Raw genomic sequence first — 27020 nt, 5'->3', positions numbered from 1 at the left:
ATGTCACACTGTTAACATTTATTCGGCACTTCTGCGCCTGAGTATATACTCGGCACAACAATCGATAAGATCCCGTTAATGATAACGCGTAGAGACATACGTGAACGCGCGTTCATGTGCACGGTGATGCACGCGCGCGCACAAACGCGAAGTGAAGGAGCACGTAACCGTGTTGGCGTCGACGTTCGCCGAGCTCTGTTTGCCCTGTGGAAAGTCACTCGTGCCACGCACGCGAGAGCACAGTTACCCGAGACTTGATTGGCCGATCCCGTAGGGTAGGTCGAACCAAGTCCCGAGATTCGTCCGATCGAAATCGAAAATTACGAAGCCGGGTGCTTGAAAGAAAACGTTAAAGGTTTCGCGGTAAAACTCGGGGAGTTTTCCGAGCGACGGTGAGAGAGTATGAGGGTAGTTGGTTCGAGCGGCGAAGGGGTAGGACGGAGAGGGCGAGAGAAGTGGTGCCACGGGGTGGAAGTGGCGCTGTCAGTCCCGTAGTGGGGGTTTGGTAGATGGCGGAGGAGGAAGAGGGAACGATGACGGTTCGGTTTGAGGGGCTCGGGGATGGTGGTTGTAACGGGGTGGGGAAGCGGTCGAGACGGAGAAGATCGGGCTAGGGATACCGACTGCTCCGGGGGTGAACGCGAAGCGTTCCGGGGAGGTAGGGATGATGGCCACGGGGTAGGGATGGCGGTACGACTTTGGGGGATTGGAAGCAGCTGAGAGCAGTGCGAGTAGGTCACACCGTCGACCAGAGTGGCAGTCCGCGTTTTGGAGAACGGCACGGTTGTCCCACAGAAGACAGCTCCCCGACCTCCTGTTGTCTTCGACCGGCTCTCGTACCTTTTTCTCATATCACCCTCAGATGCACGATTATTCATTTACGTGCGACAACCGTCCGGGCGGCCCTCTCGCCCGGTAGCGTAATCTTTTAAAACGGCCGCCCCTAAAACTTACGACCCTCTACCTCGAACGATTGAGATTGCCTCTTCTCAAGAGAAAGGATCGAATGATCCTCGAGTGGCCGGAGTGGATTTATCAGTCCGAGACACTCGCCCTAGCCGTCACGACGCCGTGCCGAGGGAGATCGTAGATCGATTCGGGGGAGACGCGCAAGATCTTCATCTCCCCCGTTTTTTTTTTTTCGACCGTACCGTCGAGAGTGATGAGAGACAACACTGGTAGCCGAGTCCTCTCCTCTCGCGATTAGAGATACGCGCGCGATAACTGATGAAACCCGATGTCCCACGGTACACGGAAACAACGAAGAAAAGTTAAGTGGTGAAAGGAAGGGAATAGACCAGGCGGGGGAAAGAGAAAGAGAAAGAGAAAAAGACAGAGACATTCAATTTGCTTTCTTTGCTGCGGTGCACTGTGCGTTCCAAGTTCCGTCAAGTTTCCCCGATTTCTTTCTGCCCACGGTGCGCGTATGTGGCGAGAAGTTACTACCGTATCCGAAGAGAAAGAGAGGGACTACCGCGAGTGCGGTCGAGCGTGATGAAACTTGCCGCACTTCGGGCTACATCGCGAGGGCCACGTAACGATCGTACTATGTGATACAAATCCTTTTGTTGTCGCCGCGGACGATCCGGTTGTTATCGTTATTGTTGTTGTTGTTGTTGTTCTTGTTGTTGTTGTTGTTGTTCCTCTTGCCGCGTACGTCGAGTTCGCACATTGCGTTCGCGTTAATTAACGCGGTTATCTCCCGCTGCGCGCATCTCGATCTTTCAGTGCGTGCGCTCAAGCTCGTGCACTTCCGGTGTACCGGTGATGCGGGACGGTTCGATACACGCGCCACGTATACGGAAACGCGCGCGTGTTTGTTGTGTATGCGCGCGCGCGCGCGCGTGTGCGTCTATGTGTGTGTACATGTGCTTTTCTTTGCGCGCATTATATTCTTACACGCATGACGGTGTCACGTTCAAGCGTCACTTGCGTAATCTAGGACATTAAAGAGCGCCGCGATTGTGTGATAATTTTAACGACCGCCATTCAATGAGACGTAACGAGCGAGCCGGCCCAGCCACTTGGAAATTGGGTTAAATAGAATAACTGAACTTCCAAACCATCGAGTCGAACTTCCGACCTGTATAGCCTAGCTGCTTGCCGATGATGTTTCCTTCGGAATAGCTCTTTCTCTTATCTCGTTTAATATATAAACACTCCTACGAGCGGCGGAGAGCGCGTTCGAATAAAAACGTAGGACCGCGAAGGAGCAGAACGGCAAGAAGGAGGAAGAAAAAGGTAGGAGAACGAAGAAGCGCGAGCGGCGCCCGGCCGAGAACGAAAAGGATAACATCGCGAGCTACAATAAATGTAGCAGGAGGAATCGCGCCGAGAAGAGGCCGCCGATCGAAAAACGATAAATCGAGCTTATTGTTCGCGGAAGGCGGCCTACTCGATACCGACGCGCGTCGGGATCGATAGCGCGTGGCCGTCGAGGGCACAGGAGAGGTGAATTACCTGCGTCAACGAGAACATCGAATCGATCCATCGAAGCGAGCCAAGTTCGCGCAACTGCACCTTCCGTCGTTGCACCGTCGTCGTCGTAAAGTTTCTCTTCTTCGTCGCGAGATACGAGACGGCGGAAGAAAGTTTGTACTTAGGACGCCCGGAGGAGAGTCCGGAATAGGACGAGCGACGAAGGGAAACGGCGACGGGGGACCGAACCATGAAACGAGATGTATCGACGAGCTGCCAGCGGATCGGCAACGGGCACGTAGAGTGTGTCGCCATCGGGAGATAAAGCGGGCGCGCGCGAGCGAGCGAGGGTACGCGAGCGACCGTTTCCGGCGTTGGGAGATCTCCCGGAAAATCGGCGAGGAGGTCGATCGAATTCGCGGAACGCTTCGCGCCTCGAGTATCCTGAGTCCTTTTAGGCGGTGGCGGCGGCGGAGGTGGAGGTAACTCGAAAATGGAAATGGCGGCGTCGGCTATGTTGGACGGCCTGAAAAACAATCGTATCGGCAAGCTGGCGCTGTCGCGCTTCTTGTCGCAGAGTCTGTGAGTAAAATTGTTCTCCGAACGGGGGCACGAAATCGGTCGGTCGGACGGCCGGGGTTGCCGACGATGACCGATGAGATTCAAATGCACGCTGTTTTTGTTACGATTGCATGCGAGCAAATCGCTTGGTGGGTGCACGTGCCGATGCTGGCTTCCCTCGTACGCTACGCGGCGGCTTTGATTCCCATCTCGGAGAAAGTGCTGCGAGTCACGAGTCTCGTAGGAAAGGTCACGGAGTAACAAAGGGATCTTTCCGAAGTAGCGATTATGGATTTTCGTTTAATCGGTCTAGCTTCGCGCGCCCAGTGAGGCTTTTCGCGTCATTGTGCGACGCGATGGAGCGTTGAATCTTATCCGTCAACTGTAATACACGCTGTATTATACGCTTATTTGAATTTGAGGATAAAAGTTTGCCGAGGTCCCGCGAAATGAATTCTACCGTGACGCTTTTTCCGACGATGTGGTCTCATAAGCGTCACCGTCCTCCTCGCTTCTCCCCAATTAATTAAAGACTGGATCCAATTTCCTGTTCCTACTTTTCGTACGAGACGCCTCCTCGTGGTACAGGTCGCGTAGTTTGTTGGAAGCAATAAATAAATTGAATAGATATTAGATAGTTCCGCTGGGATTTCGGTTACATCGCTCTACGTGTTAATTATGTAGGGCACACCACAGGCGAAATGGCTAAATGTCAATAGCGCGTTCTAGTTAGCGCGTAAGCGAGGTGGTATTTTATATTATGATGCATAGAAAACTAAACGACGTAACTTCAGTCCAGAATTGTATAAAGGAGAAAGGAGTACCGGCCGCACAATCGCACGAATAAATATGTCGCGTCGGCTAAATGAATATCTCAAAAATAATTACTGGATCAAAATTCTATTATGTTCGTACGTGAAATGTTATATGTCAGGTGCGCAAATTTTATTGAAGATACGTTTAATATTCGCGCATTATTAAGCTCATACGGCTTTATATATGTTTAATATTACAAAATGATAATGGTATAATTAATAAGCAAAACACGATAATGTTGGGTAATTAAGCGCGGGATTTAATTTCGTTGAAGCAACGTCGCACAATGTGTGTACATATTATTGTGCAATGTATTTTTCATCCGTTCCCGTTGGTTCCCGCAGCTCTAGTAACGTAAATCCACCTTGCACAAAGCGTCGCATGGCTCGTGTGTCGCGTACATACGCATTGTGCGTTACATGTGCATATATGTGTCGACTCAATATTTGCGTGATATGATCTTGTGATTATCGACGCTCCGCGCGTCCGTCACTGCGATCAATGCAAGTCCGTATACCACGGTTTACAATAAACACGATTGCGCTTTGTTATTCTGGAAGAATGTTTACGTATACTAAAGTGCTCTCTCGTCGCGCGCTTTTCCAAAATCGATATCTTTTATCTGTTTATTTCGGGGCTTGCTTTTCTTGGAATGGCTGGAAACCAAATAATTGGACTACTGACACATCTGGGAAACTTGGCTTTCATTGATTATGTAATTTTTTCTTTTAAATTCTCGAAGATTATTATACGTCAGAAAAATATTAAAAATTCAAATGTATCGTGATATTATACACGTAAATGTCATATTTATTGAATTTTATTGAAGAGAATTAATATTCTGATTTTGATATTTCTAGATATTAAAGGTATATATAGGTTTCATTTATGACATAAAAGTCTTCTCGTAGGTTTTAATCCATTACCTTCATCATAGGTTTTAATCTACAACCCCGATAGAATGACATTTATTAAATTATACGATAAAATTTTGCATAAAATTTATAATCTGCAATTAGGTAGAAATATTTTTAAGATTAGGCGTAAAAGTATTGACTTTTCATAAAATATTGATAACTATTTGCCCAATTAATTTTGAAATAACTTTTTGGCCAAATTGTAACAATATGAGATATTAGGGGTATATTTGCAAAATTAAATTTGGAAAGAAATTGTTCAACAATTGAGAAAAATATTTTGACTGTATTATAAAACATTCATAAGTATAATTAATCTGTATAACTATTTAAAATGCACAATTATTTCTGAATTATAATGCATAAATTAAAACATAAGTATTACAATACGGAATATTACACGTTTATCGCGGGAAAATTTTAAATAAAGAATTAAATGGTTTTTGAATTAATTGTAAAATATTTATGCTTCAAATGTGAATTTGTCAAATTTTCGACAAACGTTATTCAAAAATTTTATTCCGATAAAACAGTTGTATTATGACGTATCATCTTAGCGCAATTATTACAAAATTTTCATCAATTTGTGATGCCATTATTGTGCAATATTTGCATAATACGTCCATCGGGATAGTTGAGAAATTTGCATAATTCTTGAATTCTTAATAGTTCTTTTTTCGTTTAAACAAAGAATATTGCATTATATATTACAGTTTTTCTCCATAGAGCAGGGAGAAAATTACATTGTAACGAAACAATAATTGACCATGATGGCGATTTAACAAAATAAACGACCACATAAGAAGACAAACGTACTTAGCTGTGGGGAAAGGTTTACTCAACCTGATGAGATCTAGTTAACAGGATTGGGGGAACGATCCGACGCGGAAAATTAAGTATATATTAAGAGTTACTTCTCTCTTAAGAACAGTGATTGTTATTAATATGCCATTGTTTTTTTTTTCAATTTAAATATAAGAAGCAATAAGAAATCGTATTTTTTTGTCATTTCATGTTCGATTAAATACATTCACATTATTTAATACGCAATATTTTATTTTGAGATATTATTTAATGTGCATTAAATTTCTTGGACTTTTCGAAGTGAAATATAAAAATACGAAAAGTGTTATATTATACTGACGGGGCATATTGTATTCGAGAGAAGTGGCTAGGGGTCGGAATTAAAATTTTCCCAACCCGAAACTTCTTAAGTCATATAATCTGATCTTCCGCTTCCGCGTATCGCGTTACGTCTATGTCAGAAGAGCAAATATAGCATAGTGTCGCTATACTTGTGCTTGATGCGTTCTCGTAGCTCTCGTCTCAGATTAAAGTACCTATTCCGTAGGTTCCTTGCAGCGTACATTCGAGAAAAGTATGATGAATTCTACGCCACGAATTTCCCGCGTTATAACGTGATCTCGTGTCTGCCATTTTCTTATACGTTTGTTTGTTTCATATCGCCGAGTAGAAAATAACAAATCTACCTAATGGTGTTTCTCGTAAATATAACAAAAAAGAAGATGAAATTCAAAAGAATGGGCTAAGTTGAACGTATTAAGATAATGCTCAAACGTAATATAATGAGGATATTAACTGCTTTCGAGATATAATCAGATTATCCTATAGTGATTTTAAATAATTAAACTTGTGTAAACATCTTGCGATTCTGGAAATATTGTTGCGTAATTTAAATAAAAGCTTTTGAAATACATTATAAAATCATTTTCATTGCATCTTATTTATTATTTGAACAAATTATATAATAATAAATGAATGCGTTTCTGTCTGATTAACGTAACATAAATTATTAATATGTACGCATGCATGTTATAAAAATTCCGTTTATTGGCAAAATGATTTCTGGGTTATTCCAATATTTCACAGATTAAGAACATGACAATTTCATTTTACGAACCGATTACAGATTTCTTGATAGTATCTCACAATTAAGACAGACGTTTTATGACATTTATCTCCGATTCAAAAGCGAGGGGCTTTACTCGTGAAATAGTCGCACGAATGAAATCAATTTACGCTATTTCCGATTGAACATTTTCATATACCTTTTTACTGGAGGAAATTATTTCTACATAACGAGAGCGTGCGGCTCCGATATATTTCACGGTAGACTGCGAAAATCCGGTGTATCTCGCTGTAAACGAGATCAGTGATAAGTGGAGCTGCCTTCCGCTTTTTTCCCTTCGTAAAAATAGCATGACCGCGGAATATTTGTAATTCGCTAGTCTTTAAGGAAACGAGGAAGCGAGCGCGCGCGCACACCGAAGAAAGCTGCTCTGATATTCTTTGTCGTTCGAAATTAAAGTTAAACTCTGATGACATTTCAACTCGCAGAAATATGAAAAAAAAAAAAAAAAAAAAAAAATTATAATGGGAATTTTTAAATTAAATATTTTTGTAATTTTTATTTATGATATTTTTGTAGCGAAATACGCGGGCAAAGTTGTATTATCTTGTGCCAAATGCAATATTTATCTTGCTTGTGCATTTGAACGGGAGTTTTCATATATCGTATCTATATTGAAAATTATACCTGCAGCACTGACTCATATGTCGAGAAATTTCCAACTTTATAATATCAGTAACAGCTTCAGTCGTTCATCTAAGCTAAATTGATAGTCATACGTGTAGAGCGCATGTGTTTTTAATTTGATACAATTAAAAGGATTTTCATATGTGTATAATGTATATACAGAGTCGAATTTAAATGTCAAAACTTTGGAAATGTGCGAGGGATCGATAAACGAAGAAAAAGGTTTTGTAGATTCGTTCGTTTTTATTTAGTTTTGGAGAAAATCGCAAAAAGAATGAAAAAAGATATTTATTTTTCACTCACTACTTATTTATTGCTCATTTATTTACACTGAACGTGTACATGATAATTTCTTTGATTTACAATTTCTCTTGTAAATGTAGCTTTATTAGTCCGCATTATTTTGATTAAAATGAATTGTTATTGTGAAATTATTCGAGAAAGTTGGTTGATAAAGTTCAATCTTTTGATGTAAATTTGAAATGATAAATTCTTTACTTTTTGAAAATGCTGCGAACAGTGTTTAGCTGAGCCGTTACGGCTAGATTCATTTCTGCAACAACATTTTGAATAATATCTTTATTAAGGAAGTGACAATATAAATTTAATAAATGTAAATCAATAATTAATATATGAGTGAAGAGATAAGAACTTTTCGTTTCTTTATTCAATTTTTCCAAAACAAATAAAAAACGAGCAAAACTCTCTAAAGGACTTTCTTCTTTATCGATCTCCTTCGAAGTTTTGACCTTTAAATTCTGGATACTCTGTATGCATACGTACACATATACATATATATATTATTAAAAAATAGATATTTATATGCACATTCTGTTCTGAGTATTCTATAAATACTTTTTCGCTTTAATTGTTAAACACGCGGATTAAATCGTCAAATAAAGGTTTGAGGTTTTTAATTATGTATATAAATACGCATAATAAAATAAATATTTTATCTGCGACTTACAATAATAAGCAATCAGGTAATATTATTACTTTTTTATGCTTCCTTGAAGTTTTGATTAAAATTTCTGGCGCATTGTATGATGGAACGTGATTTAGAACATTGGACATATTTGTATCAGAAATTCCGTACTGTAACCGCAGAATACTTGATCGAGTGGTCTAATAGCACGTTCACATTGTCCCAAACTTTAAGACGGTTTCCCGCACGTGGCATAAAGTTGAATTTCGCAAGCTAGGGGACAATAACGTTCGCGTCGCGCACGGCATACCGTCCACCATATTTTCGTCGCGATTAAACGTAACAAATAAAACTTGCGGGGTGCGTGCGCCGGTGCTTGCATTAGACGGAAGTGCACTCCGAGTGAATTTATCGCTCTTTTCGGGTGATAGAACTAACGAGCAGGCTGGCACGTTACGCTGTAGGTGAGTTATTGCAATTAAAGCACGTCCGCGCGACATTCGAGATAGGAACGGCGGGAGACTCGGGCCCCCGTAAAATTGCCATTAACTTCTGGCGTGTACTTTTTCCGCGATCGATCCTCGCTTAATGTAACGTTATTTCAGCGGGTCCCCGACGGGTGGCCGTACGGAAGACGAGGCATATTAGATGATACGCTTTCCACATTGTGCAACGTGAAAGCTCGCGTTCTGATATAGAAGTGCCTTTTTAGGTAACGGTGCTTTATTTCCCGCGACTTTTATCTTCAAAGTTGGGTGGGTTTATTCGCGGCACTTAATGTTAAAAACTAAAAAATTACGGAAGCTCAATGAAGAAAGATCGAACGAGTTTTTGCGAATGGAAGCACCGACCGGAAACTCGAGAGAGGTGTCGCTTCTATCGTCCCCTTTTTTTCCGAAACACGACTGCACTTTGAACGTGAAAATATTTCGAGATTTATCGATTCGCAATCTTCCCTTTTTCTTCTGCTACAAAGAGAGAATATTGTGCACGTTTGAATTATTTGATTACCCAGTTTTAATCCGTAAAGGCTATTTTACACCGGGGCGATAGTTAGAGTTGCATCTAACAAAAGCGCGGAGTTGATTTATTATTTTCACATATTTTGTACGCTCCGTACTCGTAATGCCGTATTGGCGTAAATTATTATTATACCCGACCGTGCGAATCATTCAGATTTGCGTAATTAAAGGAGCGTGAAAACGTGTCGCGTGCTCGTTTTTATTGAGCTGACGAACGATTGAACTTGATGTCATACGTATGCATCAATCTGCACGTTTCTGCGCTCCACGATGCATTAATATCCACAGTAAACATCGTGGCCTTAATTACCGTCTCGCGGATGAAAACAACGAACGCAGGCTTCCAAATGGAGATTAAAATATGTGTACCAGCGGAGTAGTTTGGTCGTAACTATTGCATCGAATAACAGAATAGTGCTCGCACCATGAAAGTTACAGAGAATTGTGAATACTCAAATAGAAATTGAGTATCGCTAAACCAAATGTTGAAACGTAGTCAAGCTGTGTACAAACTGCACATACAACATCATACATGGGAGTGTCTCGTTTGACCACGTTGCGATTGATCGCATACCATTTACAGCGATCCGATGCTTGGAGTTTTTCCATTAAATCCACCGATTAGAAAATTTTACATTAAACTAACCAACTGGCAATCGCCACCACTATCACACTTCCATTTCCTGTTTTGAAGACTGTAAGCATCTTTATTATTGTTATATTTACATATATTTTTTCTTTATGTTTTTAAAACATACACACTTGTTATTATCTTATAATGTTATTTCTTCTGCACGTAAAAATGTTCTTTTTAATGTATCAGAATATTTCCGTTTAAAGGAACTCGAACATCTGAGCTTTTATAAAAGATTAAAAAGATTGTTCAATATTTGTTATTTTAATCCAGTATCCAATATTAAATTAATATTACATGTTAATATTTTTACTTTTAAAGGCAAATTAAATGAATAAATGTGATTTCGTTTTCACATCTCGGTATAACTTAAAAAAAAAAAGAGAGAGAGAGATAAATATAAAACTGCCACAAGTGAGATACGTACACGCGCGCAATCACAGACGGAACTCGTCAGTTTCAAATATCAAAAAGTTTAATAAGTATTAATAATTTAATACATTTTTAAACTTTTCTTTTCGCCAGTTTGCGCCAGTTCCGAAGGATGAGAAATATAAGCGAGGCGTACAACTGAAATTAGACTGAAAAGTTCGAGAATATCGATGTTTGGATCAAGTCTGAGATGCGAGAATAATGGCAAATAATGCTGCGAACGAGTTGGTGCGAAATAAGTTCTTTGGTGCGGCAGATCCATAATTTCTCACTTTCATCGCGATGGTAGCTCGTAACCACATCCGCAATTAATAATTACATTAGGCGATACATTGTCTCGATTATCGCTTGGGATACCCAGCACAATCGCACGCCGAAAGTTGCAATCTAATCGGCAGCTTTACGTACCGTGCGTATTGTGAAGATAGGACTTTGGCGTAGTGCCAGATTCTGCCCGCACAATGTTATCGCGCGCGACGATGATTTATGCGCGTTATATGGAGGTGCAATCATCGAATTCGTTCCAGGAAAAAAAGAGAATATTTAAAATTTATTGGGTGTCGGAACTGGCCCGAGTTAATCTTTACATTTATACGGAAAGAACTGTTTTGCTGAAACATTTAAGAATTTTAGTTAGTTTACGGAAGAATTATAAAGAAAAAATGTAATATAAAATCACACAAAAATTGTTATTTCAGCATTAAGATCGTTGCCGGGCTTTCTCGATTTTAATTGTATTACTTATTGTTAGATACAAATCAGAAAATAATTTTGTTGGACTTACTGTCAAAGTAATTATGCATAACGCTCACGGAAACGAAAAACACTGCAAAACATTTTGACATCCCACATAATTATTTTAATGTCCAATAAAAATTATTTTCACATCTGTATCTGTATCTTACATTTTTAAATACTTTAACGAAACCATTTTTTCGGTGTATTTCACGAATGTCGTAGGATGTTATTTAACATTTATAAATGGCGGAGATTTATGTAACACTGACAAATCGAATCAAACATTTTGAAAACTAACCCGTGGGCTATGCTAGAATAATTAGTTTATTAACTTGTACACAATAATGACGCAATTAATGCGATAATATTCAAATATGATATCGTGCACAGCCGAGTGAAGGTAGAGTGACGTACTATTATTATTACACTTAGCTTATTCAGTGAATCGGATAATTAAATCTGACAGACATGTATTCCGATCGCGCTCGTGTGAACTTATCAGCCCTTCACTCGCAGCTGTTCGTTAAACCGCAGGTTTTCTTCCGCGTGAGAGAAAACGATTCCTATTTCCTTGTCGTTCCTTTTAAGGCTCGCTAACGGCCGTTTTCTCCGGTCGATTCTTCTCAGAGGCTGCGTGTAACTCGCTCTTCCAACGATTGAGTGGTAACTCGTGTTGCTTCCAGTCGAGCTTGAACGTTCTGCACCGCGCACTTTCATCCGCTAATTGATTTATCGCCCGCTAACTGCCGGAGAATATTGATATTGATCGGCCCTATCGACATATATATCTGCCGTAACCTGAGCTCTAATTAATTTCCGATCCACCGGTGAAAAATGTATTTCCGACGTGCGACGTGGAGCCTGAGAAGAGAGAACATCCGTGATATGAGTCTGCATAGACACGTAATAATAAATCGCATTAAATTCTGTGCAGGTCCTCTTCTTTTTTTCCAAATAGTTATCATTAGACACGTACTATGCGGGTCTTTGGTAGGAAAGATTAATGGTATGATATAGGCATTTTACAAAATCGAATTACACGAGTGTCTGAATAAAATCGATATCAGGTCTTTTTGCCGTTTTCGTTTAAACAGACTGTGTATGCATCATATTATGAGATAAATCATTTTGAGCGAACTACCACTCAATATTTCTGTTGGAGTGCTTGATTATTGCGTAACCAAGTTTAATTAAAATGGAACTCGATCGTGCCGTTCAATATAAAGCGTTTACACATACGTACACGTATTTATTTAATAATATTTGTATTATGTAATGTATAGGGCGTCTCATTTATCACGCTTTAAATTTTAACGTTACATGTGACTTTCGTGATTAATTAGAATTGATTTCTTTTCAAAATCAAAAGAGGGAAATTACTTGTCGATGCCTTTCAATTTTTGGCATTACATATGCACATCTATTCTTATAACATTCGATATACAAATCAAAATTCAATTAAAATTTAAATTTCACCTAAAATTGATTGAGGAATATAGATTTGATTTTCAAAGTTCAGTTTGGCAGAAACTATTTTTCAATCATAATTTGAAAAATATTGATTTAATATTTTAACTGAAAATTGAGTTGTTTGGGCAATTTATATCAAAAATAATGCATAACAAACCAAAACACCTTATATATACTATATACCAATTTTCGTGTATGTAATTTATTGACATGCGTGTCAATAAATTTATTTCGATGTCGTATGAGACGAGTTAGCCGTAAAAATTTTTGTGTACAGATTAAAATACTTTTAATACAGGACAATTCTCTTAATTGGGTTAGATTAATTTTTTTCTATTAATAATAAGTCATGTCTAATAAGGCAGGGAGAAATCTTTAGGATAATCTGTGGTTATATTTTTCAAACAATGCACTTGCAAGATGCTTCTTTTAAATGGAATCATACGGGTATTCTTTTATTTAGCTTCAATCGATTATTCTGCGTGTAAAAGTATTAGGCTAAAAAGAGTAATCGAAAAGTAAGCGTGTTTCCAACACGTATTTTAATGTTTTTTTTTTTTTTTAACAAGTGAGTCATTAGTTACATTAGAACAGGCCTGTCCAAAACTTCGTTCTCGAGTTAAAACGTTTCCACCCGTCCGTCATTTCGCGAGACAAAAAGTGAACAAAAAGTGACAAACGTTCTAGAGCTCTAAATCCAGGTTTAATCCAGTCCTGTCTAAGAGTTTGAGCGAAGGCACTGAAGTGCCTTTTACTTCTGTAATCATTGCATAGATGTATTTCAACTATCATTCTCTGCCTATGAAGTCCATAACGGTGCTGTACCAACCATTTTAACGCAAGCTTGTTTTTTATACGAAATATAAATATTTTTTACGTATACGTCCAATTTCAGTAAGAATGCTTAATATTACTATGTTGACTTGATAATGTGTTGAGTCTTAAAAAAATCAGTACATCACTGTTACGGGCTTCACGGAACCCATAAGACAGAGAACGATAGGCGAAATATAGCTGTGCAACGATTGTAGAAATGACAAGCCCATCAGTAGAATGGCCAACGTTCTGAATTTTACGGGATCCCAATTTTCGGATCTTTGTAGATGTGTCCCAAAAGAACTTTAGGTGGGATATTATATGTCTGGATTCATCACGGGCATTCGGAGGTAATGATTTCAGGCTGTACTGAAAAATAAGAATTTACTTAAATGTGTGAAATCATAAAAAAAGTATAATTTTAAGTTGAGAGAAGGTAATTTTAAAATATTACACATATTTTTGAATTATTATTATGTTATATTTTCTCATATTTTTTAAGTGAAATATTTTATGTCTCGTTGATATTTCATTTTATTACATATAACTTTAACTTTCAAAATATTTTACATCATTTTATACTCCGTCGAAATTGAATATATTAAATTTAATTTTAAGTTTCAAAACATTTTATGTAATTTTATGTTCCATTTCGTTTCAGAATATTATGAATTTATTAATTAATTTTATTAACAATAGGTAAACATTTTATTTATCTAATTTATTTATTTAACATATTTTTATATGTTAAAATATATCTAAGTATGTACAATAATAAAGAACGGAGATGGATAAACATTAATGTTATAAGGAATTTTATAATTTAATTTAATGTACCAATAAAAAGAATTTTATCGACTTTTTTGGATTGTGTCCCGATTTTCTGATGTCGATATCTCGAAATTAGCTTATCAAGAGTTGGTCACCCTACCCATCAGTGTCTCCGCTTTATTTATGAACCTGGACAGGCTTGGATTTAGATAGAGCTCTAGCATCTATTCTTTTTTGTTTACTGTCTTGGTCTATCGAGACGACGGAGAGACGAAGGCGTTTCAGCTCGCGAGCGAAGTTTTACACAGGTCTGCATTAGAACAAAATGTTCTTTAATTTGTTCTTTCATGTTATTTTCTAAAATAAATTTCTGAGAATACATATTATCCTTCAAAACTTCCAATAAGAAAAATTTTTCCTCGATTATATTACTTAATATTTTATATGCAGAACAATGAGAAGAATCGATTTATACTTGAGAAAGTATTTGTATAATATGATTCCATTAAAAAGGCAATTACATTTTGCAAGAGTATCAAGTCTTTATATTCGAAAAAATATAATAACAGATTGGTAGATCGTATAAACAATTTTCTTTCTCTACTACTTTTCTATTTTAATTTATAAAAGAACTGTAATCTCACTTAATTACTAGAGAAGAAATTACTTTCTTTCAAGACTCTTGACAAATTTACAATATCGTTTTGACACAGAGACAACTAAGAGTCTTATCTCGTGGACGATTTTGCTATTGATACCTTTTATTCAAGTACTTCATTTACATTTCTCGAACGTTCGGCTGTTCTTTTAGCCATCTTCAAATCTTGAGAAATGTAAATGAGGTACTTGAATAAAAGATATCAATATGTAAAATCATCCGTGAGATAAGACTTTTAACTATCTGCGTCAAAACGATATTTTTTAAATTTAATTAAATATAGATCTGAAAATAATCTCGTTAGATCATATCAAAATAATTATGAAGAATATTCAAGCATGTTAAGTAATGCTGCTTAAGTAAAGAAAATTTATTCTAGCAAGCTTGATGCGTCCTATGTAGTTACTTTGATAAGTAATAAATTTATTTTCAGATCTGTATTTAGCAACATTTGTAGATATTTTAGTAAAATCGTCTTCTTTCCACGTAAAAAATATTTTTTGTAGGAGTTGGGAACAGAGTTTTACACGTAATTTTGTTAAGGTGGCCCCTCAACAAAATCAGGGCGAAAAAAATGTTTAAATGTTATTGTCATTCTTTATAATCGAAATTTGCATCAAAAATAAATGTAAAAAGTATTTTTATTAATGTCTAAGAGTAATATTATTGAGGTCCAAGTCTAATTTCATATTTATGAATTGAAAACCTTATGTTATGGAATCATAAAAATTGAAAAATAGTTTAATCTTGTTTTTATCTTGAATTTATAGAAAAATCTATCGATTGAAAAATTCAAGCATCTACAGAGTATTAAGTAAATTAAATAACATTTAAATTGCATTTAAAAATCATATAAAATACATATATATTTTAAAATTTAATATAACATTTATATTATTATCAATATTTATTAATTTTCTTAAAGTAAACCAATTACATTTAATTTCGACTTAAAAATTGATTATATACTTTAATGTAAGAAAAATTTAACTAAAAGCAAAGAGAGGTAAATTGTTGTTAATAATTTAATTGAATATAATCGTCAGATGACAGGCATGAAATGTAAAAATATCTTGAGTCGGAACACGCCGAATTTACTATATCGATATGCCTTGACACGCGTACAAATTCATGTGTTAAGGCATCGGTGGAACCTAGTGTATGTACATCCAAGGACTTTGATTCTGTCCATGGGGAAATTTTCCAAACTGAGAAGTCACCACTTTCTACATACTCGCAGTTCATGATTAATGAAACGACTAGAGCTTATTGGTCGTTACGTTAATCATGAACTGTAAGTATGTAGAAAGATAGCGATTTCTCACTTTGGAAAATTTCCCCATGGACAGAATCAAAGTCCTTGGGTGTACATACATACATGTCAAATGTAATATTGCCTCCCTTCATGTTGGAAATGTAGGTATTACGATATACGTTTCTTTTTTATACGGAAACATGATGAATTATTGGGGTTGAAATTTAAATTTAACAAGCAACGCAACGTAGATTTCTCTCAATCATTATTTCTTCAGAAATTGCCGAGGCCATTAGTGTATTTGCTTCCTGAATAATTCCATACGCTTTTGTCTTTAACTTCATCTCGCGATGTATTATTCACTCCGCCAACTGTTGTACTTGTGTAGACGCTATTGCGAATTACATAATTTAGATGTTTGTATACATTACACAGCTAGTTGGTATAAAACATTCAAAGGTGACGTCTACTCGGCAACTCAGAGCGCACAAAGCGCGCGAGTCAGAAGTGCGTCGTAAAAGTGTACCGTGCCACCTGCGTGCTCGCAATTGTTTCGGATTATATGACCACCACGCGTCGTCCGATAAATCGCTGATGTAACGTTTATAAACTTCATGGAACTGGCCTATCTCCAACTGGTCACATTCATCGCCAACAATGCACCTATTCAAACTGCGATGCTTCTAATCCTGCATCATGCGGGTTGTTCATTACGAACATCATCCACTTTCGTCAACCGCCGCCCTCCTTTATCCGCGCGTAAGCGACGATTTCCCTTAAAATATTTTTCCGGAGCATATGATGCTCGAAGCACGTAATCTTTGTAATTGTTCCATTATACAAATGAAAAGTGAGTTCTTTTTCCAGTGTAAAATGATACTTTATGACTGAAATTACGTTTCCGGAGCTAGCATTAAAATTGCCCAGAAGTTCATTGCAAAGTTTCACGGTTGAGAATCGTGAAATTTTACGTTTAAGAGAAAACCGTCGCAAAACGTTTTCATTTAACTTATCCGGATTATACGTATGTTTGAAACATTGAACATTCTGTGGCTTAAAGTGAATGAATCTTTCACGTTTTAATCCGAGCCTTTCGAATCATGTGGGCATCGCGTAATGGAGCTGGCGATTCAGTAATCAAGTGTTTTTTAAAGTTTAAAACAGCCTGGTGAAGAGCAGGTTTTTTGCTCTGAATCGATTTAGAATACATTCTTCGTGTGATTCACATTTTTGTTTTTGGAATTTTAACGAAATTTTGTGCTACTCGTTGTAGAATATCCTGTCGCGATTCTATGTACCTTCGTAGAAACTTCATTTCTGACTTTACTTGGAGAAACATCATTCTCTGAAGATTTAATTTCGCTTACTCTCGACGTGTAGATTTAAAATACGTTCTTTGTGCGATCCACATTCTAACTGAACAAAGTATCGATTCTCGTCATGCGATTTTGCCAATGTTTACACTTGTTGGAACTTTAATGAAATTTAAGCTTGCAGAATCGCGTCGCGGATCTGCGTATTTTTGACGACACTTTACTTTGCAATAGTCTCCGTAAGATTTAATTTCACTTACAGTTGATCCGTTGTATAGCAGCAAGAAGCTGAAATTGTCACGATCGAGGTATTATACCTGAGGACTGTTCCTCGTTACAATTGATCCCGGCTATCTTATCCCCTTGTCGCCGTTGTGTCGTGAGAGTTTCTATTGTTAGTTTATATCGAGTAATCGAATACTCCGATAGCGTCTGAGGTGTAAGAAGCACGAATTTCAAAGTCCCACTTCTGATCAATACCCGTCTAACGATATGGTTACAATGTAACAATACGAAGTATCGACTGTAATTTTCTGAGGCAGACGCCTATTGTTTCGTCGATCCTTCTCTTCCTCCCTCTCACTCTCTCTTTCCTTGTTCACTGTAAATCTTGTGTTCGCCGCGGTTTTGGTAGAACGGTAACAGAACTTCCATCCATTTGTTATAGCGACATAACTCAGAAAACAAAGTTTTCGTGTCTAAATGTTTTGAATGATTGACATTTTAGTGATAGTGGACAGAAAACTTGCTTTTAACGTATATCACATTCCAAATGGTTCACTCGAATTTTGGTATTGATTTAACAAAAGATGAATATGTTAGAAAGTAATACAAACATTGTGTGAAAAATTGGCACGAAAAATTAATAGCTTGACACAATTGGAAATTCTAAAGAAGCATATTTCTTTAGTAAAATCAATAGTTATATTAACACGTACATTTATTTAAAAATTTACATTTAAAATTGCATTATTCTTGTGTCACTCATTTACCCATAAATTGTGTTGCTTTAAGAAATGTTGAACATCAATTTAATGCAAAATTGAACAATGACATCATGTAAATTAACATTCAAATGTTAAAAATTTAAAACAAAGATTTAAACAAGGTCCAGTTTTAATAAATATAAAATATTTTTTACTCTGTAGAGGAATAAAAGTAACTCTTTATTTAGTACATGGTATTGAATTTTAATCAGAATTTTCTTTTTTTTGCGCAAAACTCAAATATAATTTTTGTTGTTGTAATAAATGGACGATACGTATAAAAATGTATTTGCAAACTTTGATCAACATCATCTGACCAACATTCTAGAATCTAAAATATTTATAATATAATAATTAACCCTTAAAGACATAAGTGAGTCTGGGAAACCTTCCCAAAAAAACTTTACTTTTGTGCCATTTTATTTTAGTTAAGCAATAAAGTTGGTCAATCATAGCAGTCGATAGATGAGACTTCAAACTTTTTTTCCACCTAGCTCAAATCTTTTTTCTCATTCCGTCTTCACACAGTAAGCGATCGAAAATCTAGGGGAATTTTCAATATATGTTTAAAGGTTAATATTTCTCGACGTATTCAGTAATGCGAATGTGAAGACTAAGGTTTCCCTTCGATTTTGGATTCTGAATTATTCTTCGACCATCTCGAGGGGCACGTTCATGAACATAAAATTTAAAAATTTACAATTGCCGTACGTGTACATACATAGTGATAATGAAATATATGATTTACGTTCAGCGATTATTACGTGCGGATGTACGCGTCGCGCTCTTCGAATAATTGCGATTTTATCGGAGAGCCACGTGCGCAAAAATTCCGCTACATTTTGTCCCGCCGAAGGAATAAAAAGAAAATGCGAGCGCCGACTTCTTCCGATACATCCCATCGTTTTATACGCCTGCTTACACGACTGCAAAACGGTTCTAAATCGATCGGCGCTTCTCGACGTTCAATGTGCGTCCTATTCACGACGATCCGCGAAACGTCATTCGCTATATCGTTAAACATGTAACAGCGTGATGGTGCGCCATAAGATTTGAATGCAAAACGCTTTAATGAAACGAGAAAATATAGAGGGAAGGGGGGGGGGACATGATAATAAAATTGCAAATTGCTGCACTACTGCACGCATGCTGGATACATTGCGCTCATGACACGTTCGCGTTTAACGTAAAATTTCGACGGATTTTGCGGGTTTGGGTAGAGTATCACGTAAACATACATATTTTCTCAGTCAGCATAAAAATACGTGCTCGCAGGGCATTCGCGGGCGTCTTGCTTGTCGGCACGTGTAGTTATAGCTATCGCGCGACGGGTCCTCCTCCGCGAAATTACATTACCATATCATAAAAAAAAAAGGAAAACAAAGCTGACATCCCTACCTGAATAAGAGGAGCATTTCTATGCAGACCGTATTGCACGGTACAATCACGAATATAAAATGTAGTAAAATTCACTTATTAAAATTTCCTAGACGAGTTCTGAACGAATCTTTAAAAGAGATGAGAACTTAATTGTAATATTTAACTTTGTGATATTATATTCGGGGTTCTTTCTAAAAAGCTGTGTCTTAAGTCCGGCAAATATGCGGCGCGCAGTTTGCGGGATCTTGTAAATATTTATAAATTCACCTAGAAAACTATTGAGTACTAAGAACTGCTTTCAACCGGTATTGTCGTTTTTGTTATTTAAATGTTAACTGTAAGACATTTGCTTTTACAATTCAAAATATTAATTTTTTTATTATATTACTAATTTCTTTTTTTTTATTTATCTTTTAAAAATATGTAATAAACACTTTTCTTCATAAATTCGAGAATGTTTGCGATTTTCTCGTATTCTCATGAAAAATTAACTCGGCGAAAAAAACGTAGAAAAGCTTTGAAAAATATCTTTTAAAGAGAAAATGTAAAGTTGCAAAAATTTATTTTTTTTTTCTTAGTTTTGTTTTTCCACAAAATTTTGTATTTAAATTACACAGAATTAAAGACTGCTATTTTTTTTTAAATATTTTTGTCTTACTTAGAAACGTTATAACTTGATGAAACATCAAATAAAAATTTACCAATAAATATTTTTTAATGCTTTTAAGCTTTGAAATAATTAAAAGAATTGATACGATGATTTTTCAGCAACGCTGTCGAATTTCTTCAGTAAAAATTCATTTTTACAAAATGTTTTTTAAATAAAAATATCTTGATGTGTAAAAACACAAACAATTGTCAAGCTTAAAACGATTTTGGTGCTGAAATAACGTTTCTTGTGTAATTTTACATAAAATTTCTAACTTTTTTGAGCTGTGTGCTTTACTTTCGATTTCAAACACAACTTTTAAATTGAAATAGAACTGTAATACCATTAAAAATTAATTTAATATTACCAGGCATATTACGATGCCAACAGGTATTTCTACGATCCCCTCTCCTCTTCCGAAAAAATTCTAAAGAATTTGTTGTGAAAAATATTAGCCAGGTTTGAAACTGAATCTCTTTAATCCGCATGAGTGTTTAGCCAGTTTGACCACCACGTTAAAATGTTTTTTAATTTCGAAATTAAAGAAAACAGAAACGAGAAAAAATTTTGTTCAAAATTTGTTTAAATGTTTTAATAAACTTGTTTAAAAACTTCTTTAATTTAACTTTTCGTGAGAAAATCGCAAGTGTTCCTGAACTTATGAACGGTAGTTCACATCCAATATCAATGAAGAGTCCAAAATGACACGTGGTATATTTTTAATATTTTATTGTTTTATTAAATTTGATATTTAATTTTATACGTAAAATGCATTTGAAATTGAATAAAATAATAGAAGTTTTGGAATGTCCGAGAAGATTATGAAAAAATTTTTTTATTATTTGCAACTAAAAAATGATAGATTTTTATATGTACAATGTGTATTTATTTTACATGGCGCGTGATTTTATAATGAAAAAAAATATTGTGATTGTAAATTTCTGCAAATTATAGCCAGATACGTGTGTGAGTTTAAATATTAATTTAAATATAATATTTGTTTTTAGCAGAATCAATTTAAGATAACTTATAACCAATAAATTATGTATTTACTCTATTTATTCCAGCCTGTGCAATAATTAGAAAAAAAACATCTTTAATCCTAAAGTTATTAAAATGATAACGAGTGGACTGCAATAAATAATAAAAGGAATTTAATAATAGCATAAAAACACGCATAGAGCTGAAAAGTTCATTTCTCTTTTTTTTTATGGTCAACGCAATATTCTGTGTTTTATTACGCTGTTTACGTCTGTATATATATATAAGTATTTTACGTAACGCTGGTAATGTGCGTTGAATATCAGACACATCATTATTTATCGTTTGTGCAATATGAAGTAAAATTTTTTTTACGTGACAGTACGGAGATTTTTTTTTATTTTTATAAAATATAAATAAAGAAATTAATTAATATAACTTTGTATACAATTTTTTATACTATATAACTTATTTCGTGGATGTGTGCACTTTTTTAGTTGTTAACAATATATTGAGAATTGATTATAAAAGTGCAATCGATAAATTTTGTTATAAAATGGAATATGTGTGTGTGCGATTTCACCATTTCCTACTTATTTTTCTAATTAAGAGTCACGAGATCGAATTAACTCAAAGCTTGCATATCGCAAGTAAAGAATAATCACGACCGTGTATGTGTATATATAAAATTGAGAAAGAGAGGTTGGGGGAGAGAGAGAGAGAGAGAGAGAGAGATGCCGAGAATAAATTTGTATTTAAATTTATACGGAATAAACGATTTCGCGGCGGCATGTCGAAGTAACTAACCACTGATAAGACACGAACGTCGCTCTTGCGTGACACGATTAATTCTGCTTTACGGCCGACTACCTCTTATTGACTCGAAGGGATCCATGGTTCCGCACAACCCTTTGCTTCCGCGTAATCGGTCAACGCAGTCGTTTAAAAATAAACGTCACCTTTATGCAACGTGTATTATCGCCTCTGCTGTGATAGGACGATAAATTACCGTCGATAAAGAATTTTACGTAACGTTCGCCCGCCCTTATCCTTTCCCTTTTCTTTTAATACCGTGTTTAAAGATAATGCAGTCAGGTAAATCTCCGTGCGCGCTGTCTGCTACCGTCTCTCATTCCCGCTGCGGTCCAGTCGTAAAATCGCGGAGACACCGCCTTGGAGACACTCGTATATAATAAAGTTCACGTGTCGCGTCTGGAAACGCAGATGCCCGGGATCCCGGATAAAAATAAAGCGTTTCTCAGCGGGGAAAACAGGACGATGGAAATAAATCGTTTCTCCCTATGCTTCTTTTTTGCGTCCTCATCCCCGTACCTGATTAACAGCGCGACGACGAGGGGGTGGGTAGGGCGCTCGACAATGATACGACGTGGAGACCTGCCTCACGGCTTGTGAATGGCAAAAGGGGGCACGTACGTTTATACACGAAGTATATACGCGTTTGCGAGATTTATTTTTCTTCGAAGTTCCATATACGCGCATAGGCAGGAACGCCGTTACGTTCAAAGTACCGCGTAAGTATTGAATTTCCCTCACACACGTGCGACACACGCGATCATTGGATGGAGAAAAACTGCGGCATCTTTTAGTAAACAATATTTGTTTACATATAAACAGCTTGTCGCAGCTATTATTATAAATTCTATGGAGACGGCATGCGCGTCTCATTTTTAGCCACTTCACTTGAAAGCGCTAAGCTTAGCTCGGTATGAGCAATTCTGTTTGGTAATACGCGGTCTTTTTGTTCGTTTCGCGATCCGTTTCCATCCCAGTATGCCGTATGATTCTATTATGGATGCAGGATCGATGATTAACAATCAAAAACGGGACGAAAGGCTGCTCTTAGTGAAGAATCCGGACCGATATCAAGAGGGAAAATACGATCTTCTGTCGGAACCAACAGTTGTAGAGCTCATTCCCCTTTGCTCTTCCCTCCTCTCTCGCAGCCGAATCTCTGTTGTTTGATAAATTTTATAAAGTAAAACTTTCCCATACAATTTTGAAGAGGATCCACCTTAGTTTTAAATATTAATCCTCTTCCATCAGAGAATAGCACGAAGAAGAATACGTTCTAAATTAACATTGTATTTCTAGACCAGAGAGGAGAGCGAAAAGATTTGAGAAGGAGTTACGAGAAAATTGAGATTATTAAGGCATAGAAATACGAGGAAATTAGGACTAGAATTGCAGATGCAACGATAGCTGCGAAGTAATGATGAAATTGTATTTGTTACAGCAGGCATGATGTCCCACTTTTCTAGATGAAGCTTTTTAGGTTATTTTATATGTAAAATAAAATTTTTTATAATTACGCATGAGTATTTTCGGTACAAACATATATTAAAATCATGCGTTCTGCAATATGCGAGTGTGTACAAAATTTTAATATATTTCTGTAGCATTTTACGGGTTTATAATCTGTAATCAGAGGACGTTACAATACACGTAGAGATATTACAGTGTACCATTGCTAATAATATGTCCTTCTCTATTATTAATTGGAGATGCAATTACGCGGCTGTAAACTATTATTCAATCGTTTATTTTGAGAGAGATACGAACTCAATTTCGAAACGCTATGAATTTCAATTAGATGCGAAATATCCACCGATCGATTTTATCAAGAGTTTTCAAACGAAGGTTATTTTGAATAAATAAACAGAGAGAGGTGAGTTCTATTGCGGATAATTACAATCACGAGAGGAGAAATTGCTAAATTACGAATTTCTTGGCGTTAAGAATGTTTTGGCTATACAATACGAGCTAAAAGTTATCGAAGTTTAAAAACTGAGTGCTTTTTAGCTCTATTTTTTTTCCCTAATCAACGACGAAAAATTTTGGCAAACGCCCAAATTTTTGCTCTGCTACAAAAAAGAAAGCAACGAATAATTTGGTTTATACTAGTTTCCGCAGCGAAAATTACTCTATTTTGCTGCAGTTTTAAGTTAATAACTTTTAAACGAATAAATGGATCCAAATGAATCTTTGCATGAGTATTAGAATTTTATTAATATACACCGAGAGAAGAAATGACTAAAAACAAATATTTGTTTGACGTAAATAAATATTTCTTCAATACAAGAATTACTAATGTAATTTAACTATCATTTTTGTATTGAATAAATATTTATTTACATCTAATAAATTATGTCATTGCAAATATACAAATAAATTTTTTCTCAATGTAAAAAATTTAATTTAATTTTACTTTCTCATCACGCTTGCAAATAAGCATTATAATACGCGATTTTCTATAAGAGAAAAAAGCAAATGAAAAATTAAATGACTTTTAAACTAATAAGAGGTAGGGATACACTTAAATTTTACACAGACACTCAAATGTAATTATAAAACAATCTATAAAACTTTTAAAATTTTTGATATTACTTTGAGAGGTTACAGATCAATTCTTAATTGTGCCACAAAAAAATATATTCGCGACACAAGTATAGATTTTATAATGCATTGTAGCGCAACGGATAATCATTGTTTTAGCTTGCCCGAAATTTTTCTCGTGAAGTGAGAGACATAAATTTGGATCTTGCGAAGTTCGATGGTATATTCGTGTAAGAGATATAACGTTTTCTTTTCGTTTTCTTCTCGCACAATTCTTCTTTCCTTTTTGCCAAGAAATTATGTATGGTTTGTTGCCGAGTTATGGCATTTCGAAGAATTGGTTTGACCGTTGCACATAAGTCAAAAGCTTCCTAAAGGATCCAGTTATATTCGCTTCTACAAGCAAACGGGGTTGGAACATGTACGGGATGTAAGTTTTCATTGAACCAACGTTTTTGTGTAGTTCGTAGCTCGGTGCGCTCGACGAAACTGTATTGCTTCTATGAACATGTACAGGATGTCCACAACCTACTGGCCCATCTATGTTTGTAGATTCTTTGACCTATTTAGTGTGCGAATACTATGTTTAAATTTACATCAAGAAAAGTTTTAGGCACTAAAATAATTATCAGTTATGTTGCAAGGTATTAAAATTGACATTTATGAAAATTTTAAGAGATCAACGATATTTACGATATTGAGTGAAAATGCGAGAATTTTTGGAATAATTATGTATTATTATATATTTATATTATATAATTATAAACAGGATAGGCCTATGAAAATTTTTTACCTCATTTTCTTGTAATTAATTGATTTGTACGAAATATTTTGCGCATTTTCTATTTAAAGGGGATGTATAATAGTGATGAATTCATCCCCTTGATTAGAGCAGCTATCTCAATATCTTAATTGGCAATCAGAAGTCAGATGATTCATTATTTTAAAGATTTTTAAATTTTTTTTTCAGTTGCGTCTTATTTTTTTCATTTGGACGAGTGTTTCTCAAGAAAATACATTTGAAAGTTTTATATACGAAAAATTTAAATTTTTAAATAAACTAAATTGCGTGAATTGATGAAAACTATCTGAATTTTCCATTAAATTTTTTTCTTTGAAGATGCTTAAAAATGTTTGCCGTAGCGTCGAATACTATTCATGATCTACGTTAAGAGATAGTGGATCAATGCTAGAATAACGCCGGAAATATCTCAAAATGTTCGAAATATATTTGAGAAGAAGCTTTATTATTGTGCGAAAACTGATAGAGAACATTTCAAACATTTCTTAAAGTGAATTTTTCTATATACTGTTAATTTTTAATCTTTAATGCTTTTAACTACGATTTCTCGAAAAGTATTTACTTAAATTAAAAAAAACGAGAGTTGTAAAGAGTATTAAAGGATTTTTAAAACGATATCACTTGCCTATTGTTATTTATAATTTTTGAAAGAATTCTCATAATTAATGATTGAAGTGCAACACGGTTAAGTTTACCATATTTATGTATCTTCCTTAAAAATAATTCTAATTTTTTTGCATGTTTTGCGTAAATTAATTGATTACTAAATAACGAAAACTTTCTATTTTATATAAACTTATGTAATTTTTACATTGTATACTTTAACAAATATTTAATTAAAAAATTATGATTATTGAAAACCGCAAAACGTATTGTTAAGATTTGAAAATTTACGTTGTTGCCTGTTTTTGCTAAGGTTCGACGTAAAATTTATTAAAGTATTAACAATGACACATCAAGCTCAGTTTATAAAGGAAGGTTCTTTGAATATTCAAAAAATTATAAAATATTTATATTACATAGTATTTTGGCAATACATAGAAAATGTCATAATATGTAAAACTATTTTTGTTTTGCTGCTCGAATTCACTATAAAGAGGTAAAACTAATCGCTGAAAATTAGATTATTTTTTATTGTCGTTTTATTGTTGTTTTATTATTATTTACCAACAAAAAAATGTTTTATATATATATATATAAAATTATATTTTGATAAATTACTAATCGATAAACCTCCTTTAAAGAATTAATTTTTTCTGAAATTATGTATGTATATATATACATATATATATATATATATATATATATATATATATATATATAATTTCAGAAAAAATTAATTTTTTAAAGAAGATTTATCGATTAATAATTTATCGAAATATAATTATTTAATAATAAAACAAGAACGAAAAGTTCTTCAAGAGTTGACTATTCTTTCAAGATGAATTTGGACAACAGAAAAGCAATTTATTATATATCAAGATATTCTGTTAAAGTTTTATAAGTTTTCGAATTTCGAAAAGGGGAGTCTGAGTTGAGGATCTTTTCTTATTAGTATGGCATAC

General features: G+C 35.3%; 1 protein-coding gene across 7 annotated transcripts in view; it reads left to right on the top strand.

Moving 5' to 3' along the window:
* Positions 1-27020, top strand: part of LOC105199815 (synaptotagmin-7) — a 248139-nt gene that overhangs the window by 136426 nt on the left and 84693 nt on the right. For 2 of the 7 annotated variants that reach the window (XM_039452060.1, XM_039452059.1), the window contains exon 1: positions 675-3000. The exons of the other annotated variants lie outside the window; for them this stretch is intronic. In XM_039452060.1, coding sequence (XP_039307994.1) covers positions 2912-3000 — 89 coding nt within the window. In that variant the 5' untranslated portion in view covers positions 675-2911. Of the gene's footprint in view, positions 1-674; positions 3001-27020 lie in introns of those variants that run through there. 7 annotated transcript variants of the gene reach the window in all.

Source organism: Solenopsis invicta, chromosome 7, assembly GCF_016802725.1.
Source record: "Solenopsis invicta isolate M01_SB chromosome 7, UNIL_Sinv_3.0, whole genome shotgun sequence".
Lineage (NCBI taxonomy): Eukaryota > Metazoa > Arthropoda > Insecta > Hymenoptera > Formicidae > Solenopsis > Solenopsis invicta.
The sequence above is the reverse complement of the archived record's forward strand: the minus strand, read 5'-3'. Positions and strand labels throughout refer to the sequence as shown.